This window comes from Myotis lucifugus, unplaced genomic scaffold (genome assembly GCF_000147115.1).
Source record: "Myotis lucifugus unplaced genomic scaffold, Myoluc2.0 scaffold_54, whole genome shotgun sequence".
NCBI classification, from domain to species: domain Eukaryota; kingdom Metazoa; phylum Chordata; class Mammalia; order Chiroptera; family Vespertilionidae; genus Myotis; species Myotis lucifugus.
This window is the reverse complement of record NW_005871102.1, coordinates 1753071-1771018: the sequence shown is the minus strand read 5'-3', so window position 1 is coordinate 1771018 and position 17948 is coordinate 1753071. Positions and strand designations below refer to the sequence as shown.

The 17948-nt window shown below is 43.6% G+C and overlaps 1 protein-coding gene across 1 annotated transcript; it reads left to right on the top strand.

Moving 5' to 3' along the window:
• The first annotated feature begins 10358 nt into the window (after positions 1 to 10358).
• On the top strand, positions 10359 to 15138 carry MRPS14 (mitochondrial ribosomal protein S14). Its single transcript, XM_006088934.3, has 3 exons — positions 10359 to 10452; positions 12543 to 12701; positions 14705 to 15138. Exons 1-3 carry the CDS (start codon positions 10408 to 10410, stop codon positions 14885 to 14887), a joined length of 387 nt encoding a protein of 128 aa, XP_006088996.1. The 5' UTR covers positions 10359 to 10407; the 3' UTR covers positions 14888 to 15138.
• The last annotated feature ends 2810 nt before the right edge of the window (positions 15139 to 17948 follow it).

Genomic DNA, 17948 nt, shown 5'->3' with positions numbered 1-17948 from the left:
ACATCATCCCTATTGAAGCCCAAAGCTGAAGACAGATCTTTGTGTATGTGATGGAATATTTCAGATATTCAGAAAGGTTTAGAGCAGTGGTTCTCAACCTTCTGGTCCTTTAAATACAGTTCCTCATGTTGTGACCCAACCATAAAATTATTTTCGTTGCTACTTCATAACTGTAATGTTGCTACTGTTATGAATCATAATGTAAACATCTGATATGCAGGATGGTCTTAGGCGACCCCTGTGAAAGGGTCGTTCTACCGCCAAAGGGGTCGCGACCCACAAGTTGAGAACCGCTGGTTTAGAGACAAGTATTTTAAACACTCTTGTATCTCTACCCAGCTTAGGAAATAAACTACTATAAATACTGTTAAAATCTCTGCATGTTTCTGATCATATTCCCCTCCCTCCGAGAGAAAAACATTTTCCTGGACCTGGGACTATCATTGCAGTGGGTGTCTTTATACTTTTATTATATATGTTTACATGTAAGCTTAAACACTGCCCTTCAGTTATTTAATGGGTTTTTACATTTCTTTTCTTTTTCCTTAAAATCTCAAAATACAGTATGTAAATGTCACTCTATCCCCCGTAAGTTCTGCCCTGCAGCCTGGCACAAGAATACCATCTAGTTCATTTGCAAAAGTTCTCCCAACCATGTTACTACTCTCCTCGCCTTGTTCTAGTACTTAGGGGTGGATGCCCCAGCTCCCAGGCCAGCCTTTCACAATGAATGAAATGCTGAGTGCGAAGCAAGCAACCCTGGAAGGATCGAGCTGAACCCGACCACAGAGATGCTGGGATGCTGCCCCATCTCTTAGTCTTGTGTTTTGCTGGGGGCTCAGTAGGCCTGGTGAGCCGATGACATTCATGCCAGAGTCACAGGGAGTGGGGTGGCAGTAGGGAATGATTGGCCTCATTCCTTTCCAGGAGTACCCATCAAGCATGGGATTGTTAGCTGTAATCTCTGGAAGGACAGAGCTGCCACTTCGGTTCAACGTGTAATTCCAACACCTAGGGCCATGCCTGGTATGTACTAGGCACTTAGCAAATAGACACGAGTTTATTTTAATTTTCCCCACATCCAACCCCAGTAAGGCCTAACGCAAGCTCTGGACACACAATGGATGGTTAATAAACACTGGTGCATGCTCTGAGCGGTGACTGTCAGTGCTGCAGAGTCAGTGCTAGCCTCCGTGAGCTGAGTCACTGCCCGGTATCCCGTCTTGAAATCCTCTTGTTATGTCTGTGTAAGTGCCTGCAGGATTCATGGTGCTGACAAACGTGTACGTGTGGCTGTCCCTGGCTGAGCCTCCCACCCCTGCAGGGGACTGAGAAACACTGTGGGTCAGGGGTCCAAAATCTTGATTCTCACAGTCAAGATCTGGAGATAAGAAGTAGAGAGTGGCCTGTTAAGAATATATTTCTCATCAACAAATATGTCCTCTAACCCAAGTCACCACTGACTTGAAGGAGCTGGATTTCAAACCCAGAATTTCAAAGGCCATCATTATTTTTGCTTGGTTCTTATAGCCACTCCCTCAGCAATGACACAGGATGAAAAAACATCCCCCAGGAATCCTGTTGGGCTAGCCAACTCCAAAACCAACCACAGCTCATCCCACAGCCTCTATGATGAGCTTCAGTGCCCCAAGAACCATGTGCTGGTTTATGTTCCAGAAGGAGCCATCAGACAAGTGCAGAAACATGTCTGTCCCACCACAATGTTCCAGGAGAAGAACATGGCCTGAGGCAAGGGGACACCAGGCATCATGACTCTTAAACCCTGGTGACTTCACCTTCTACCATACCATTATGGTTTGGGGAGAGGTTTAAAGCTGAACCTCAGAAATAATTACGAATGAAGATCCGGCTAAACATAACCACAGAGGAAGATGAAGAGGAGCTGGGGTACACTGTGAGTTTGTGAACCTGAATGTACAGGGAGGCACCTTGGTGATGCCTCGGTGGGTGGCGTGTACTGGGGAGTGTGCGTGTCATAGGAGGAGGTGTCTGTCCATGGGGGCTGGAAAGATAAGCGACAATTCAGACGGATGGAAAGCGTCCCAAAGGTGGCTGGTAACTGGCAGTGTGTTCCCGAGTGCCTGCCTGAGATTGCGCTCGGCATAAACACTTTGCAGGCACGCACTGTGTGGTCGCTTTCAGAAAGCCCTGAGGGCCCAGCCACCGACAGAAGCCAGAAGCTGTGGAGGCTCAGCTGGGAGATGAGGTGGACAGGTCTGCTGCCCTCGGGGGATGGGCTGGCCCTGATGTATTCACCCAAATAATATCAACAACAAAGGTGAGTTGGTGCCCACCCTCTCCAATTCTTCCCTGGTGTTGAAATCAACATGAGTCAAACCCAACCCCTCACGGCAGAGTGGTGGAGCATCACTAAATGAAGCAAAAGGGAGACAGAGAATCCTACAAAGGCCTCGGTGGAGGCTGAGGACACCCCATGCAGTCCAATGTCTTCTGTAATAAAGCACCCACATGTGTGGGCCTGTTCTCGTCTCCATTGCATCCGCTCTCCTTCCCTTCATTACTGCACCATCCCTCCTCTTCCAGAGGCAGACCCTGTGGTTGCTAAAGGCATGAGGCCGAGGTTTCTGGGATACCAGACCAAATCAGAGTGGGAGACAGGGCCTGACGTCAGACCGCAAGGACAGACTTCCCATGTACGAGAGGACAATCTAATCTCCACTTTGCTGACGAGCATCATCTGTCAGGTATCTCCCAACATAACTGAACTCCATTCACTCGAGTATTCATTCAACGCATATTATGTGCTAGGGACTGTTCCATGAGATGAGGGTGTAAACTTGAACAAAACAGACCATCACTGCCATCATCATCATCGCTGCCTCGCAGGGCTTACATTCCTAGAGATAAAGACAGACCAGCATTCCCTGCAGTAGAAGGGAATCACTATTAGCAAGGCATGGCCCTGGGGTTCTATGAAAGAAGGGAATGGACTAATGGTAGTTTATATTCCTCATGTATCTTTTAGGGAATAGACATTAGTGTTCTCTGTGCGGTACAAGATACTAATGACCCTACAGCTTGTATCCTATGGACATGAGCAACTAAGTAGTTACCGTTGTCCTTTTTCCTCTCTTCTCTTCCCTGAGAGAGAAGGCGAGGGCTCTTGTTCTTTATGAATTACATCCTAGGAAGACCACACACCCACACGGAACCCTGAAAGCAGATGTCCAGCAAGTCTAACTCAATCCAGCAACTTCATTACTTGATGAGAGGGCGTTTCCTGAGAACTGAATGCCTACTATGAGCTGTGCATCCGAGAAATCCAAGAAACTGTTGTGACATGAATTCTACCCTCAGAAAGACAAGACAGGAAACAATTAGTGAATAACACAAAAGAGAACATTAGCTATTTATGCAGCAAAGATCAGAGGATGAAAAAAAACATCCAGAAACACAATTTTAACTTTCTTTTCTAAAATTAATCAGGAGAAAATCCAAGTCCACCTGGTTTGATGGACAACTGATACATTCAGCAGGAGACGAGGTGTATCCAAGAACAGCTTTCTTGCTCTAACATAAGTTAGCAAGCACAGAGGTAGGAAAGGGGATAGAACTTCCGGGTCTTTGGGTTTCTGGGAGAAAGCCATGGAGACGGTCTTGGACGGACATGGAATAGAAAGTGAGTGTGGCTTCCTCTTGCGCTTTCCCAGGACCAGACCTCAGGTCACTCACTGTGCACACTCTGTGGGTCACCTGATCATGCAGCGCCTCTGGCCTGTGTTGGCATCCGCAGGGCTCACCCTGCGGCTCTGCAGAGGTTTTCTACCCTTGACTCCCACTAACTCACGGGGCTGGTATTTCTGTCCCCACAGCTACCAAAAGCAATGCATTTCAGCTAAACTGCTAACATTTTCCCTTTTCATCAGAGTTTAGAATTTAGAAAAACTAGGAAGTGGAGAAAGAAAGAAAAAAGAGGAAATGGTGTAAAAGAAAGAAGCTGCTTTCCTATCAACTCTTTATTCCCTCAAATGAAAACCTATTGAGGACCCTGCAGAAGAAAACGGGTGAGCTCATCCCTGGAACCACAGGAAACACTGTGTTTCAGGCGGGGCCCAGCAGGGAGGAGAGTGCCCTGGGGGGCACTGAGTCATCCAACCTCAGAGTAAGTACAGGCTTCCCTCTGGTTAGAGGAGAGACGGCACCCACACAGCCACAGAGGCAGCGAGAACAACGGGATCAACTTGACAATGGGGAGGGCCTGGCCTGGGGCAGGGAGCCGCTGGGAAGGAGAAACTCTGCCGAGGCAGGACGTCTGGAATCCAGGAAGCCCAGATAGCCCCGGGCCCCCAGTCTCTCCAGCGTTCAGGGGCCAACAGTGTGACCACATGCGCTTGAGTCTCAGCGTTGTCATCATCCGTTGGGTCGATTTGCATATTATGCTTTTATTATTACAGGTGTGTGTGTGTGTGTGTGTGTGTGTGTGTGTGTGTGTGTGATATGATAGCTTAGGGAACATGTCAACCACGTACAATATTAAAAGAGTTGTATGTGAACACATTAGTCCGATCTTTCCTGACTTTGACTTCCTTCTATGAGAAATTCTAATAAATATGTGCTTACCTTTGGATATTTCTTCAGAAAGTCAGGAGGGCCAAGCCCTGGGCACATACACTATGAGTCACTCCTACTAGAGTCAGAGAAGAAAAGAGGAGCTGGAGGTGAGAATAGGAAAGGAGGTGGAGCAGACGGCTGAAGAGCAGAGGGGCTGGCGTTGCAGTCATGGTAAAGTTCAAGTAGATGAGTAGTGCATTAAAAAGTGTCCTCCCCAAATTCACAATCACCCACAGCCTCAGAACATGACTTTATTTGAAAATAGGGTCTTAGCAGAAGTAATTAATGTAAGGGTTGAGATGAGATCATACTGGATTCAAATGGCCTAAATGCAAAGAGAGGGTTATTATAAGAGGCAGAAAAGAACATGAAGATACACACAGGGCAGAAGGCCAGTGAAGACGGGAGCAGAGATTGGAGTGATGATGCCACAAGCCAAGGAATGCCAGGAGCCACCACTACCTGGGATGGGCAAGGAAGAGTCTCCCCTAGAAACTCTGGAGGGAGTGTGGCCCTGCGGACACCTTGATTTTGGGCTTCTGGCCTCCAGAGCTGTGGGAAAATACATTCCTGTGTTTTAAGTCACCCAGATTGTGGCAATATGTTATGGCAGCCACAGGAAATGAATACAATGAGGAAAAGTACAAAGTAAATCAGGTCCTTAGAAGTGGGAATGAGCCTGAGAGGAAGAAGGCGGGTGCTAAGCCTGAAAGAGTAGTTGACAGCATGCGCTTCTGCACACAGATACCGAGGCCAGGACTGAGACCACAACCCTGGGAGCTGGAGGAGGGTTGAGAATTACCTGCTGAGCTGTGCCTCACTGGTTAAATAACAGCATTCTAAACCTTTTTTTTATCTCAAGCACCAACCTATGTGACACCTCTAAGTCACAGCAGAAAGAAAGAAGAGCAATGCAGCTGAGAGCCAAGGAGCCGGGCCTGGCTGAACATCAGGCCCATCGCCCCTTGGCTGGTGCCAACCTGCACACCGTCTCCAGGGCCCTGTAGGCAGAATGAGGGAGGTGGAGAATCAGCCTTTCCAAGTCCTTGGGTCAGGAAGAGACTGAATATGTGGACGGAAAATGAGGCTCAGAAAAGAAAAACCTCTTTGCGTGCATATTATCTGCAATAAATCAAAACAAATATGCAAGCATCTCCCTGAAACTACTGGGAAGAAAAGGGAACACTATTTTTTTTTTTTAGTAACATACTCGCTACTACTAATTTAAAATGTGCAAAATGCCAATCGGGTTGCCTTTTTATAGACATCAGTTTTAGGATTAATGTAATAATAAAAAGGCTTTTCATATATTTTCCCCACTCAGAATCTTATTTTTCCACAAGATCTCACACTCTGCAAAAGCAAATTTTCCTGTCTCCCCACCAAAACCTTGTCATAGTTCGTTCGGCCTGGTGAAAAGTATTTCCAGGCCCCTCAACTGGGGTGGATGAGCTAAAAGCCTTGATTTACATGGGATTCTGTTGACATGTGACATTTTCTGCACCACTAGCCCCCGTCATGCAGTATCTCCCACCCACCCGTCTGCTCCTCAGCCCTTGGATGGCAGAAAGTGCTATGTTCCTGGTGTTCAATTAAGCATTTGATGAACCAAACCAAACTGAACGGGAAGGTTGCCTGAAATAAAGTCTTCCTGAGGCAGAAGGATGGAGGGGAGCCTTGGAGGATGGGCAGAGGTCTCCATACTGCAGGCCGTGGGGAGCTACCAAAGGGAGTAGTTGTCGTGGCTTGGAAGGTTCACTCTGGAAGCAGAAAAAGGTGGGCATGTTTGGGGGGAAAGTGATGGGTTAAGTTAAAAAAAAAAGGAGGCAAAAAAAGCAATAAGGAATCCAGTTAGCACTAATTCAGGCAAGAGATGAAGAAGGTCTGAGCAGGAGGAGCAGGAGTAGGATGGAGAAAGAGAAAGGGACAAGAAGAAGCAGAATCAGAAGCAGAACCATTTGGATGATGTTGCATGGGGTGTGTTTGGCTGAGCCTGAGTTCCTCCACAACCGCCCCACCACCTGCAAAGGCAGAATCCAAGACAGAGTGTGTGTGTGTAAGTAGGAGATTGGGCAAGGACCCCAGGGAGCGGAGAGAGGAGTCGGAACAATAGAGCAAGAAAGAACAAAGCAATACCAGGATGAGGAACTTGATTAGTGACTCTATATCTCTAAGACCTTTGAGCAGCCATTCCATCCCACACTGGCTCAGGGTGTTCCCGTGGGTGTCCACTGCCCAGCAGACCCCTGGTTCCTCAGGTGTCCCGTGTCACCTCAGAGAAGTGAGAGGTGCTGAGCTCAGCTCTATGTTTTACTCTTTTTAATAGCAACTTTTTCCTGATTTTTGAATAAGGGGGCCTTCATTTTCATTTTGCACAAATTGTGTAGCCTGTCCTGACTCCTACAAGGGAGGCAAACTCCAACACAGGTCCTACCTGATGATAGTCAAGGTGTTAACGTGTCATGATCTTATTTGGAGGACGGGTGGTGTGTGTGTGTGTGTGTGTGTGTGTGTGTTTCCAGTTTGCATTAGACCCTGTGGTGGGAACAGGCCCAGGGTTTGGAGCTCAGGTGTGCTATTACTGCCATCTTGTGTTCAACTCGTGCACAACACAGAGCTCTGGAGGAGACTCCCAGGCAGGGGCACTGGGGCTGCTAGCAGAAGTAGGTGCAAAGACCACCCACACTCCATGGCCAATACATCAAGAATGTTTCTATTCAGCTGGTGGTGTTCCATGAAGACAGACTATCCATACACACCATTTCAGAGCCTGTGTGTGTGTGTGAGTACGCGTGTGTATCTGTGCCTTTCTACCAGCACGTTCTTTCCCTTCACACTCACCTTCCTCTTGTTTGTAGTTCCTCTCATAGCTGAGAGCCCCTCCCCACACTGAGAGCCCCTCAAGTCTGTTTCTTTTGTTATTTCTCCAGCTCTCCCTTGTGGGGGCCTGGCCCTGAAGGCCCCTCCTGGACAGCTGATTGGGAAGCAGGGGCCAAGCCAGGAGGGAAGTCAGGTCCTGAGTCAGCCTGGGCAGGACAAGGACTCTAAGGACAGACACTCACCAAGTAAGTATTTTACCATGTGACTCTGAAGTTTAAAAACATATTTATCTATATTTTCCTCTTTGTAAGGTTTGTTAGCATGTAACTCTTTTATCTATCTAAATACTAGTATATTTTGATAAATGGTAAGAGGTAAAAATACAATTGAAACATTTTTCCCCAAAATCTTTAAATTCTTGTTCCAGTACCACTTGTTGAATGATTTTTATGCTTCCTTTCATATATAACCAAAGGTTTTTTTTCTGGCCTATCTATTCTAGTTAATTTACCTGTCTGTGGATTTTGGCACCAGTACCAAAGTAGTGTGGTCATGCTTTATAACATATGGCTTTTTAATATCTGGTAGGGCAAAACTATTAAGTTATTTTTCTTTTTCAAAAATTTCATAGCTTTCTACCTCCCTCCCCTCCCATATATTTCAAAATTATTTTGTTAAGAAAAATTTCATTGGGGTAGTGATTGAATTGGCACAAAATCTATACACTAACCAACTGATACGTTTTATAAGGAAGGATTCCATGAGAGTTGGGCCTGTGTCCCTGAGCTGTCATTTCTCCAGAGGACAGTGTGGAGTAGGGATTAACAGTGTGGACTGTGGCCTAGGACTAGCTCTGTGAACTTGGCAAGTCTAACCTCACTTTCACAATCTATACAATTGTTTTATCATTGTATTAGGCCTAGAATCAACATGGTGACTAGGAACAATCCCTCACAATCAAATCTCAAAACATTTAACTCTTAAATTTTACTCTGTTCACCCCAAAAGTAACTTTTAAGCCTCCAAAGGAAAGACAATATGGAAACAGCAAAGGCACTATAACTGGCAGTGGTGGCTATCTCTACCCATATCTAAGTCTATAGTCTCCAATTGACTCTAATTGAATATAAGCATCAGAAGGTCAGGGATTTTTTTCTGTCACCCCACTTCACACACAGTGGTATATAATAGGCACTTAAAATGAATTTGTTGATTGAATAAATGAATGATGATGGTTCTCCTGATAGTAGAATTCCAGGACAGTAAGCCCAACAGCCTTACCCACACCTGTCAAATAGCCAGGGAGACTTGTAGACTCCTTGGGAGAACTCAAGATAAAGTGAGCCTTCCTTTGGCCTTGCCCAACTTCCCACACATTAATGGAGGAGGGTGCATTGGGGGGTGGGGGGGAGAGAATCATAGGCTGTTTTACAAAACCAACACAATTAATTAAAGAAGACCCTGGAGCCTGGCCAGAGTGGCTCAGTTGATTGAGCATGTCCTGTGCACTGAAGGATTGCCAGTTCAATTCCTGGTCAGAGTACATTCCTGGGCTCAATCCCTGGTCAGGGCGAGTATAGAAGGCAATGATTGGATGTTTCTCCCTCACAACATTTCTCTCTCTCTCTCTCTCTCTCTCTCTCTCTCTCTCTCTCTCCCTCTCTCCCTCTCTCCTTCTCTCCCTCTTTCCCTCTCCCTCTCCCTCTCCCTCTCCCTCTCCCTCTCCAATCTCCCTCTCTCTCTTTCTTTCCATGTCCTCCCAGTGAGGATTATAAAGAAAAGAGACCTGGAGTCTTATCTCACTATTTCTGATCTCTCTACCTTACCAGCCATTAGATTGCTTTAACCTCTTCTCTTACAATGAAAAACAGTCTAATAACATCATAATACTGTTTAAGATACTGTGCACATGTTCATAGTAGCATTATTCACAATAGCCAAAAGGAAGAAGCAAAGCAAGTGTCCATCTACAGATGAATGGATAAACAAAATGTGGTATAGCCATACAATGGAGTATTTATTATTCAGTCATAAGAAGGAGTGAAATATTAACACATGCCATAACATGAATGAATCTCAAAGACATGTTAAGTGAAAGAAGCCAGTTACCAAAGGACAAGTGTATGATTCCATTCTTTAAGCTGCATAGAGGAGTTCAATTCATAGAGACAGAAAGCAGAATGGTGGTTGCCCGAGGCTAGCAGTGCAGGGAAATGGGAAGTTATTGTTTAATGGGTACATAGTTTTGCAATATAAAAAGTTCGGGAGATGTGGTTATGATTGCACAGCCATGTGAATGTACTTAATGCCACTGAATTGTACACTTAAAAATGAATGGGATGACCAGAAAGTTCCCTGTACTACAGACTGAAATCAGCAGTTTTTAAATGGCAAAGTTCCCCTTCCAATACAGAATATGTATATTTGTGTATATATAGACATAAATGGGAGCTATATCATTGCTATCATCAACATGATCATTATCACCATTATAATGGAAAGAGATTTACAACATCTACAGGCGGGATGACAGAGGAGTTGACAATAATTGTAGGTTTCTAGCAAGTAGCCCCCTAAACTGAATGGAGGATATGTGAGCAGGAGCAGGTGAGACGGAGGACTTAGGGGAAGAGACTTTGGTGATCATGAATGGTAGGTGGGGGCAGGGACTGAAGGAAAGGACTTGGGTAGGAACGAAGGCTGCTTAAGAGAATAGGTAATAAAGCAGGAGGAAAGGGAGCATCAGGCTGCCCAATCGATATCAAAGCTACGTTCGTAGGTTTGCAATTTGCCCAAGTATCGTTAATTACCACGGGAACGCACATTCTGTAACTAACCCCTCCATCCCGCAGGGCGCAGACCCGCCCGCAGACACGCCACGCCACGCCCCCTGCGGCCCAGGCCACGCCCCTGCGGCCCAGGCCCCACCCTGCGGGTGTCTCTTATTCGGCAGTGTCAATAAAGTTGCAGCGGTTTGACTTTGCAGCGAACAACATGGCGACCTCCATGCTGGGCTCACTGCTTCGGACCGTCCGGCAGGTCAGGCCCGGGTCCTAATCCCCACCCTTCCCCCTTTCCCCCGAACCCCCAAACCGCGGGCACCCCACTCCTCTGCCACCTGCAGAGCTCGGCGCGGACCCGTCCCAGGGGTCCCCCCTCCTCCGGCTCGATTCAGAGGAGGCCCGAGCTGATGTACGTTCGGCATCCGTCACCGTGAAACTGACTAGCATTGAAAGCTGCAGCCTGACTTGACTTATGAGTGAGTGCAGGTGGACCAGGGAAGGGGTCCGAGGAGCGAGGCCCCAGGGACCCCGCGGTTAAGAGATGAGAGCCGAGCAAAGGAGACTTGAAAGGAGCTCAGCGAGGGAGGAGGAGAGCCGGCAGTGGCTGACCTGGAAGCGGGAGGTGACAATTCCAAGGAGCAGGGAGTAGGCAACTCGGAAGTCACGGTTCAGTTCCCGGTCAGGGCACATGCCCGGGTTGCGTGTTCGGTCCCCAGTATGGGGTGTGCAGGATCAATGATTCTCTCTCATTGTTGATGTTTCTCTCTCTTCCTTCCCCTCTGAAATAAAAAATATATTTAAAAAAAGAAGAAGGGCTGAGAACTGGCTGCCGGGTTAGCATGGTGGAGGTTGGTGGGGTGAAAGCCTTCAAGAGAGAATGGGAAAGAAAGCGGACACGGAGTAGAGACAAGTCTCTGAAGACATTTTGCTGCAAAGTGGGGCAGAAAAATGGGTCAGGAGCTAGGCAGTGATGGCGAACCTATGACACACGTGTCAGAGGTGACACGCGAACTCATTTTTTTGGTTGATTTTTCTTTGTTAAATGGCATTTAAATATATAAAATAAATATCAAAAATATAAGTCTGTGTTTTACTATGGTTGCAAATATAAAAAAACTTCTATATGTGACATGGCACCAGAGTTAAGTTAGGGTTTTTCAAAATGCTGACACGCCAAGCTCAAAAGGTTCGCCATTACTGAGCTAGAGTGATGAGTTAAGAGTGGGTGTTGTGTGTGTGAGTGTTTTTAACATGACAGAAGTAAAAGTATTTTTTGTGGTAAAGGAAGAAATCCTGTAGAGTGGGGGCGGAGGGGGGGGAGATGGAGAGGGGAAAATTGCTGGAGCTGTATGTACCTTGTGTAGGCAAGAGGTGATGGGTCTCATGAGGTACCATTGGTCTTAGGAACATGGACAGTTCATCTTTAGTATCCTTGCTTAATAGAAATATAATGCCAACCACATACGTAATTCAAAATTTTCTAGTAGCACATTAAAAGATTTTTTTAAAGATTAAGTTAATTTTTATTTTTATCCCCCAGTCGTGGGAGAAAAAAGAGCTACAGGGGTAGCTATCAGAAGGAGTCAAGCTTCAGCTAGAGCAAAAATCTGCAGGGGTTGTTAAGAGAAGAAACTGAGGATTTAGATTTTGATGGTTGTAGGTGGAAGAGGGCCCAGTGGGAGAGTTTTAGGAGATGAAGAGGAATTTTAGGAGGTGAAGAGACAGAGGGGCAGGACAGGATGCGTACAGAACAGAACGAAGGCAATCTTAATATATAAAGCACTGGTATAAAATAAGAAAAAACAATATAATAGAAATATGGGCAAAGAACACAAAACATTCACAGAAGAAATAATATAGACCAATACATTTTTAAAGTGTATAGTTTTAAAAGTGTATTACTTTTATAATCAGAAAAAAAGTTATATAAAGAAAGTTTTTTTAAAAAAATAACTATAGGGTGTCCCCAAAACATATATACACACTTTGAATAATTACAAAGGCAGTGTTTATTAAAATACATTTCAATCAAAATTGAGCTATCAGCTTTTAAAGTGTGTTTTTTATGACACCCTGTAGAAACCTGTTAGGAAATGGTACAAAGTTGATTGTAAAGAATTTAAGGGAAAAATGTTTCACCTTCCAACACACATTTTTGGCATTGTATTAACTGCCACTGTTTTGGTTTAATGTACACCCATAAAAGGTATTTATTCTGAATTAAGTCTATTTAAAATTACTACAAAAAATAGTTGATCCTAAGGAGTGACTAAAAGAGGACTGCAGGATGGGGACATGGCAGAGCCTGGGTCTGACTATCCCTCACTTATTCTTTATCTTTTTTAGATGGTTCCTTCATCAGCTTCAGGCCAAGTTCGAGGCTACTATGTAGACTGGAGAATGTTGCGTGATGTGAAGAGAAGGAAAATGGCCTATGAATATGCAGATGAGAGGCTACGGATTAATTCGCTTAGGAAGAATACCATTTTGCCAAAATACCTTCAGGTTAGCTAATTAAGATGAGTCCCTGACCACCTAAGATCATTAACTCAAATCAGACCACTTTTGATACTGTTTGTTGTGACTTACTGTCAAAATAATTTCTGGAGAATATGATCAAATGCTCTCAGTCAACACAAATGAATACCCTCGAAACTGATTTTGGTGAGTTTCAGATTAAAGAGAATTATTCGTTCCTAACTACTAAGCCTTTAACCATTTCAGTAGGTGATTCTTAGAAAGTACTGAGGCATGCTAACCACACCAGAAATCGGGCAGTTATTTGACCTCGGAACCCCCCCTCCCCTGCCCCCTGCCTCATTCCAGTGTCCTGAGCTTTGCTGATGCATGGGGCTGTGTTCTCCACCCAGGGCCATTTCTAGCCTACCTGTCTGAACTCCTTTGCCCACCACTGTGTGCTGAGGTGGCCTTCCAATTAGGTTTACTTTCTTATTAGACTCCTTGAGTAAGAGGATGACAACCCTGTTTGTCATCCTGAAGCAGAAGGTCCTGCACCTACCTGGTGACATAGATAGAATACCTGCATTCAAGAGTAGCATCAGGGGGTATAACTCAAACTCAAGGCCACTCAACTTATCAAAAGCTCAGAGTAAAAATAAAATACATTTATAGAAGTTGGCAGAATATATCAGCCATTAATTACTACAGATTCTTTTAAATCTTGGCTAGATTAAGCCAGATGAACAGAAAACTGAGTGCGCTGGACACTCATTACGGCTTTTACTGTAATGGCATTTAGGTACTTGCCTATATTTAGGGAGTAACAAGGGGCCCTCTCAGCTCAGGATGTTGTGGAGGACATTATCTATGAAGACTCCCTGAAGAAATGTCTGGTATGAGCAGCAATAATAGTGCCGAGATTCTCTGAATTATGAGACCTGATCGTGGCCCTGTGCCTAGTAGCTTCCAAGTCAATATTTATGTCCCAGTTCTAACCAGATTACAGGCTTTCAGAGCACGTAGCTTTGTCTCATTCTCCCTTTGCCCCAATTTCCTCATTGTAAACTGCCTTAAATGTTTTTGGGAATGAGGAGAGGTAGGGAGTGTGTGTGTGTGTGTGTATGTACATATTATGTTCATACATAAATAAATAATTTGCAGCTATTCTTCAGTTTCTGCCTTATGAAACTTCATTCTTCCAATCTGATCATTTTTCTCTTCTCCAGTTCTTCCTATAGTACTTACTATCTGTCATTTATTGACCTAATTGTGTTGTTTTATATAATTCTCTTAAGTATTTCATAATAGCAACACATGTATATGCTTTTGGAGGTCAGGAACTATTAATGCTTAATAATTTATGTTAATTTAGTGGGCTTTCATGTGCATTTTCTCATTTATGTTCTTTTAATACATTGGAGTAATTATTTTGTTTCCACCACAGTCTAGCACAGGGTCAGTCATACTTGCTACTGTAGTAATCTCTGTTTTTCTCCTCTCAACCACTTTTGCCCTAACCAGACTCACTCTCTACCTTGCAAATGATCTTTTAAATATGTAAATCTCATCTGATCACTCACCTTTGCTTTTCTATCAGTCAGAATCTTTACCACAGATGTCAAGGCTCTGGGGATCCTACCCTTACTCCCTCTCCAACCTCATCTCAACCATATTTGTTCCTAATTCAGCTTTAGTCCAGAAGTTTCATACTTTCAATGACTCAAAAGTCGCATGGGAAATAACCTAACTTTATACCCCAAGGAACTAAAAAAAAGAGCAAATTAAGCCCAAAATTAGCAGAAGAAAGGAAATAACAAAGATAAAAGCAGAAATAATGAAATGGAGACCAGACAAACACTAAAGATCAGTGCAACTACTGAGCTGGTGATTTTTTTGGTCTGTTTGTTTCTACTTTGAGGTTAAGGCTCCCTACTATGTTCAGGGTTCTTTGGCCAAACTCTGGCCACATTAGTGAATCTAGCCTATTGTTTTCTTCCTCTAAGCATTGACTTCACCATGTCTTTGTAACAATTTGTGACTTCCCTTAGGAAGTGGCTGATGAAGAAATTGCTGCCCTTCCCCGGGATAGCTGTCCTGTTAGAATCAGAAATCGGTGTGTTATGACGTCCCGTCCACGTGGTGTGAAGCGGCGTTGGAGGCTTAGTCGGATCGTCTTCCGTCACTTAGCTGACCATGGGCAGATGTCTGGGGTCCAGCGAGCAATGTGGTAAACTGCCTTAACTCCAGAACCTACTGCGCTTGCAGGGAACCAGTTCTGACAAGACAACACTCTTCTAACAGACAAAAACCTAGTTTTAATAGGAGTCTAGTCTACCTGATGTCTAGTTAAATTACTTTTAAATTTTCAATGAAGAAACCTGGGTTTCATTCTGTCAGTGAATCATCTTTCCTGTTGGACTAAATGAAACATAAGTGTTCCCAAGCATGATGCAGAGTAATAAAAATATTTTCTGTGAAAATATGCTTTGTATGCTTGCCTTTTCCTTCAAATTTAATTTTCTAACAACAAAAAAGCGTTCCTGTATTTAAGGGCATTATCTCAGAAAGCAGGATTTATCTTATAGTTCATCCAAATCATTGACATGGAGCTAGCTCACCTATGGCAGGCAATCTGTAATGCTGGACTGGCTTCCCTAACCTGCACAATTCACTGTTCTGTTAGTTCACTGTTAGAAAAACAGTATGTGAGAAAGTAGAGCTGATGTCTGGATTAGCTAATGCTCAATTTTTGTATGATGGCTGAAGCACTAAGTGTTTTCTAGTTCCATCTTCAAGGGCCCTTAGAACAAAGCCCCTGAAAATCTATGCAAAGAGGAAAAGTTTTGTTGAAAGTATATATTCTCTATATTCATTTCACTTGTAGCAAAAATTAGTAAAAGTAGCAGTAACAGTGTGGATCAGCCCAGTGATAACAACATGCAGAGCAGTATGGCAGCACTGACTTAATGTCGGGACAGTATTCCTGGAGCCGACACCTGCACTTACATCAGGAGGCCAGGGATGTGATTCTTTGCAGACAGAACAGTGCAAGCACAGGGGTAGACACATCAAACTGTGAAACTAGTCACTTCAGTGTATCAAACATGTAGTGCAAAACAAGGACCATACCATGGAAAATGTCATATGTGGCAAAGAATTAAGACTGAATTTAAATACCAGTTATTGGGGTTTTAAGCAAAGGAATGACATCATCAGCTTGCTCTACTGCTGTGTGGTAGAGATAGTCATGAGAGGAAAAGGCTCCATACAAGATAACGGGTCAGGACAATGTCTTAATTGTTCAGGTAGACAAGTGCCTGAACTAAGTAGTGATATTAACAAAGGAGATGACAGGACAGATCTAAGTATTATTTAGGAAAGAAAATTGGGTAAGACTTAAAGACTGCTAATATTTAAGAAGTAAAAGGGCTCTCTGGGTTCCTGTTAAGGGTGACTAGATAGATGGTAGAAGGCAACTCCCAGATAGAAGATCTGGGGGGAAAGAATGGGTTTAAGGGAAACAAGATCTCTAAGTTCAGGTCTCAGCCATGCACTGTTTGAGAGGCCTGTTTCATCCCGAAGTCTACTGTGCAGGTGGATAGCAGAGTCAAGAACTTGGTGGAGATGAAGTTATGAGAGGGAATTGTCAGTATACCTTGGATTCATGTTTCCTAAATTTATCTTCCAGTTTACAAACTGGAATGCTCTAGCAAATCCCAACTAGAAACTAGCATTAATCAAATTATAACTAGAACATCACATTTGCTGATCTCTGGCATTCACTGGTAAGACACGCCCCGAATTTTCTTGTTTGGCTCAGGATCCAAGTGCAATCCAAATCTGGTTGCTCTGTCTCCTTTTTCTCCATGTCTTTCATTTGGAGGAGCCAGGTTATTTGTACTGTAGTGTCTAACACTGGACTGTTGGCTTCTTCATGTGTCCTTTAACTTATTCCTGTCTTTCCTATAAACTGGTTGTTACATCTAAAGGCTTACTAGACACAGGTCCAATTTTTTTTAAATGAATTTTCACAAGTGTGTTGTGTACTCTATTACATCACATCAGAAGGCACACACCTGGTTGTCCAATTTTTAGTGATAATTCATCAGGGGGCTCAGCCTGACCCCTACATTTAAAATTCATCATTTATTAACCTATCATCTATCACTAAGGATTGCAATGGTGATATTCTAAATACCATCACTTTTTCTGCATTAGCTGCAATTTGTCTGTAGGAACTTTCCCTTATTATCAATTTATCATTCTGAAATATTTTACTTACAATAAAGACCAGATAAATGCATGATTTTCTATCAATTTTCAGAGTAAATGAATTGATGCTCTAGCAACTTCCAAAGGTAACAATCTTTCACTATCCCAAACTTGCAGAGTTTGTTTCAATCCACTCGACATTATTTTGAGACTCAAATTAATCCTTCCACTGCCCCTTATACTCCCACGATTGGGTCCTTTATCCTGTTGACTTGATATAGGATATATGATCTTCCCTCACTTTCTAGCAGAAGATAACCCAGGCTTACCTTTATATTTCCTGCCTCAGACAATTTTTTAAAAAATGTTATTAATTTCAGAGAGAGGAAGGGAGAAACATCTATGATGAGAGAGAATCGATTGGCGGCCTCCTGCATGCCCCACACTCGGGATCGAGCCCACAACATAGGCATGTGCCCTGACCAGGAATCAAACCGTGACCTCCTGGTTCATGGGTTGAAGCTCAACCACTGAGCCACACCAGCCGGGCAGTTTTTTGCGTCCCGGGTCCTATTAGTAGGAAACGGTGTGTACTTGGGGTGCTACTCATTACTAATGAATTCTGAATTGTCATTGCTGTAAGATTTTAGGCTCTTTTGGTGAGACTTGTAAAGAAATGGATATTTTTTCAAGATAAAAATCGTTTATATTGATTTTATACTTATAAAAACCTTAGCTCCTCATGATATCAGTCTAGTTTCACTATCTCACTAGTGATGGACAGTCAAAATACCATGTTCTAAAGTCATTTGAAAGTAACATGCATTTATAACCTGACATGCATTAGGTGTTTTTTCCCAAATTTTAGGGTTATTTTTTATTTAGCTTTTAAATTAAATTTTAGATGGTTCTAAAACCAAAACTAAAGAAAATGGTACATTCACATAAATACTGCTTCCATCTTGTCTCTCCTTTCTCATTACTTACCGTTTTTATTACTTTGGGCTTACTCTTCCAGTTTCTTTTTGAAATACAAGCAAATACAAGTATGTGTGTGCATTCACATTTCCACCCATTCTA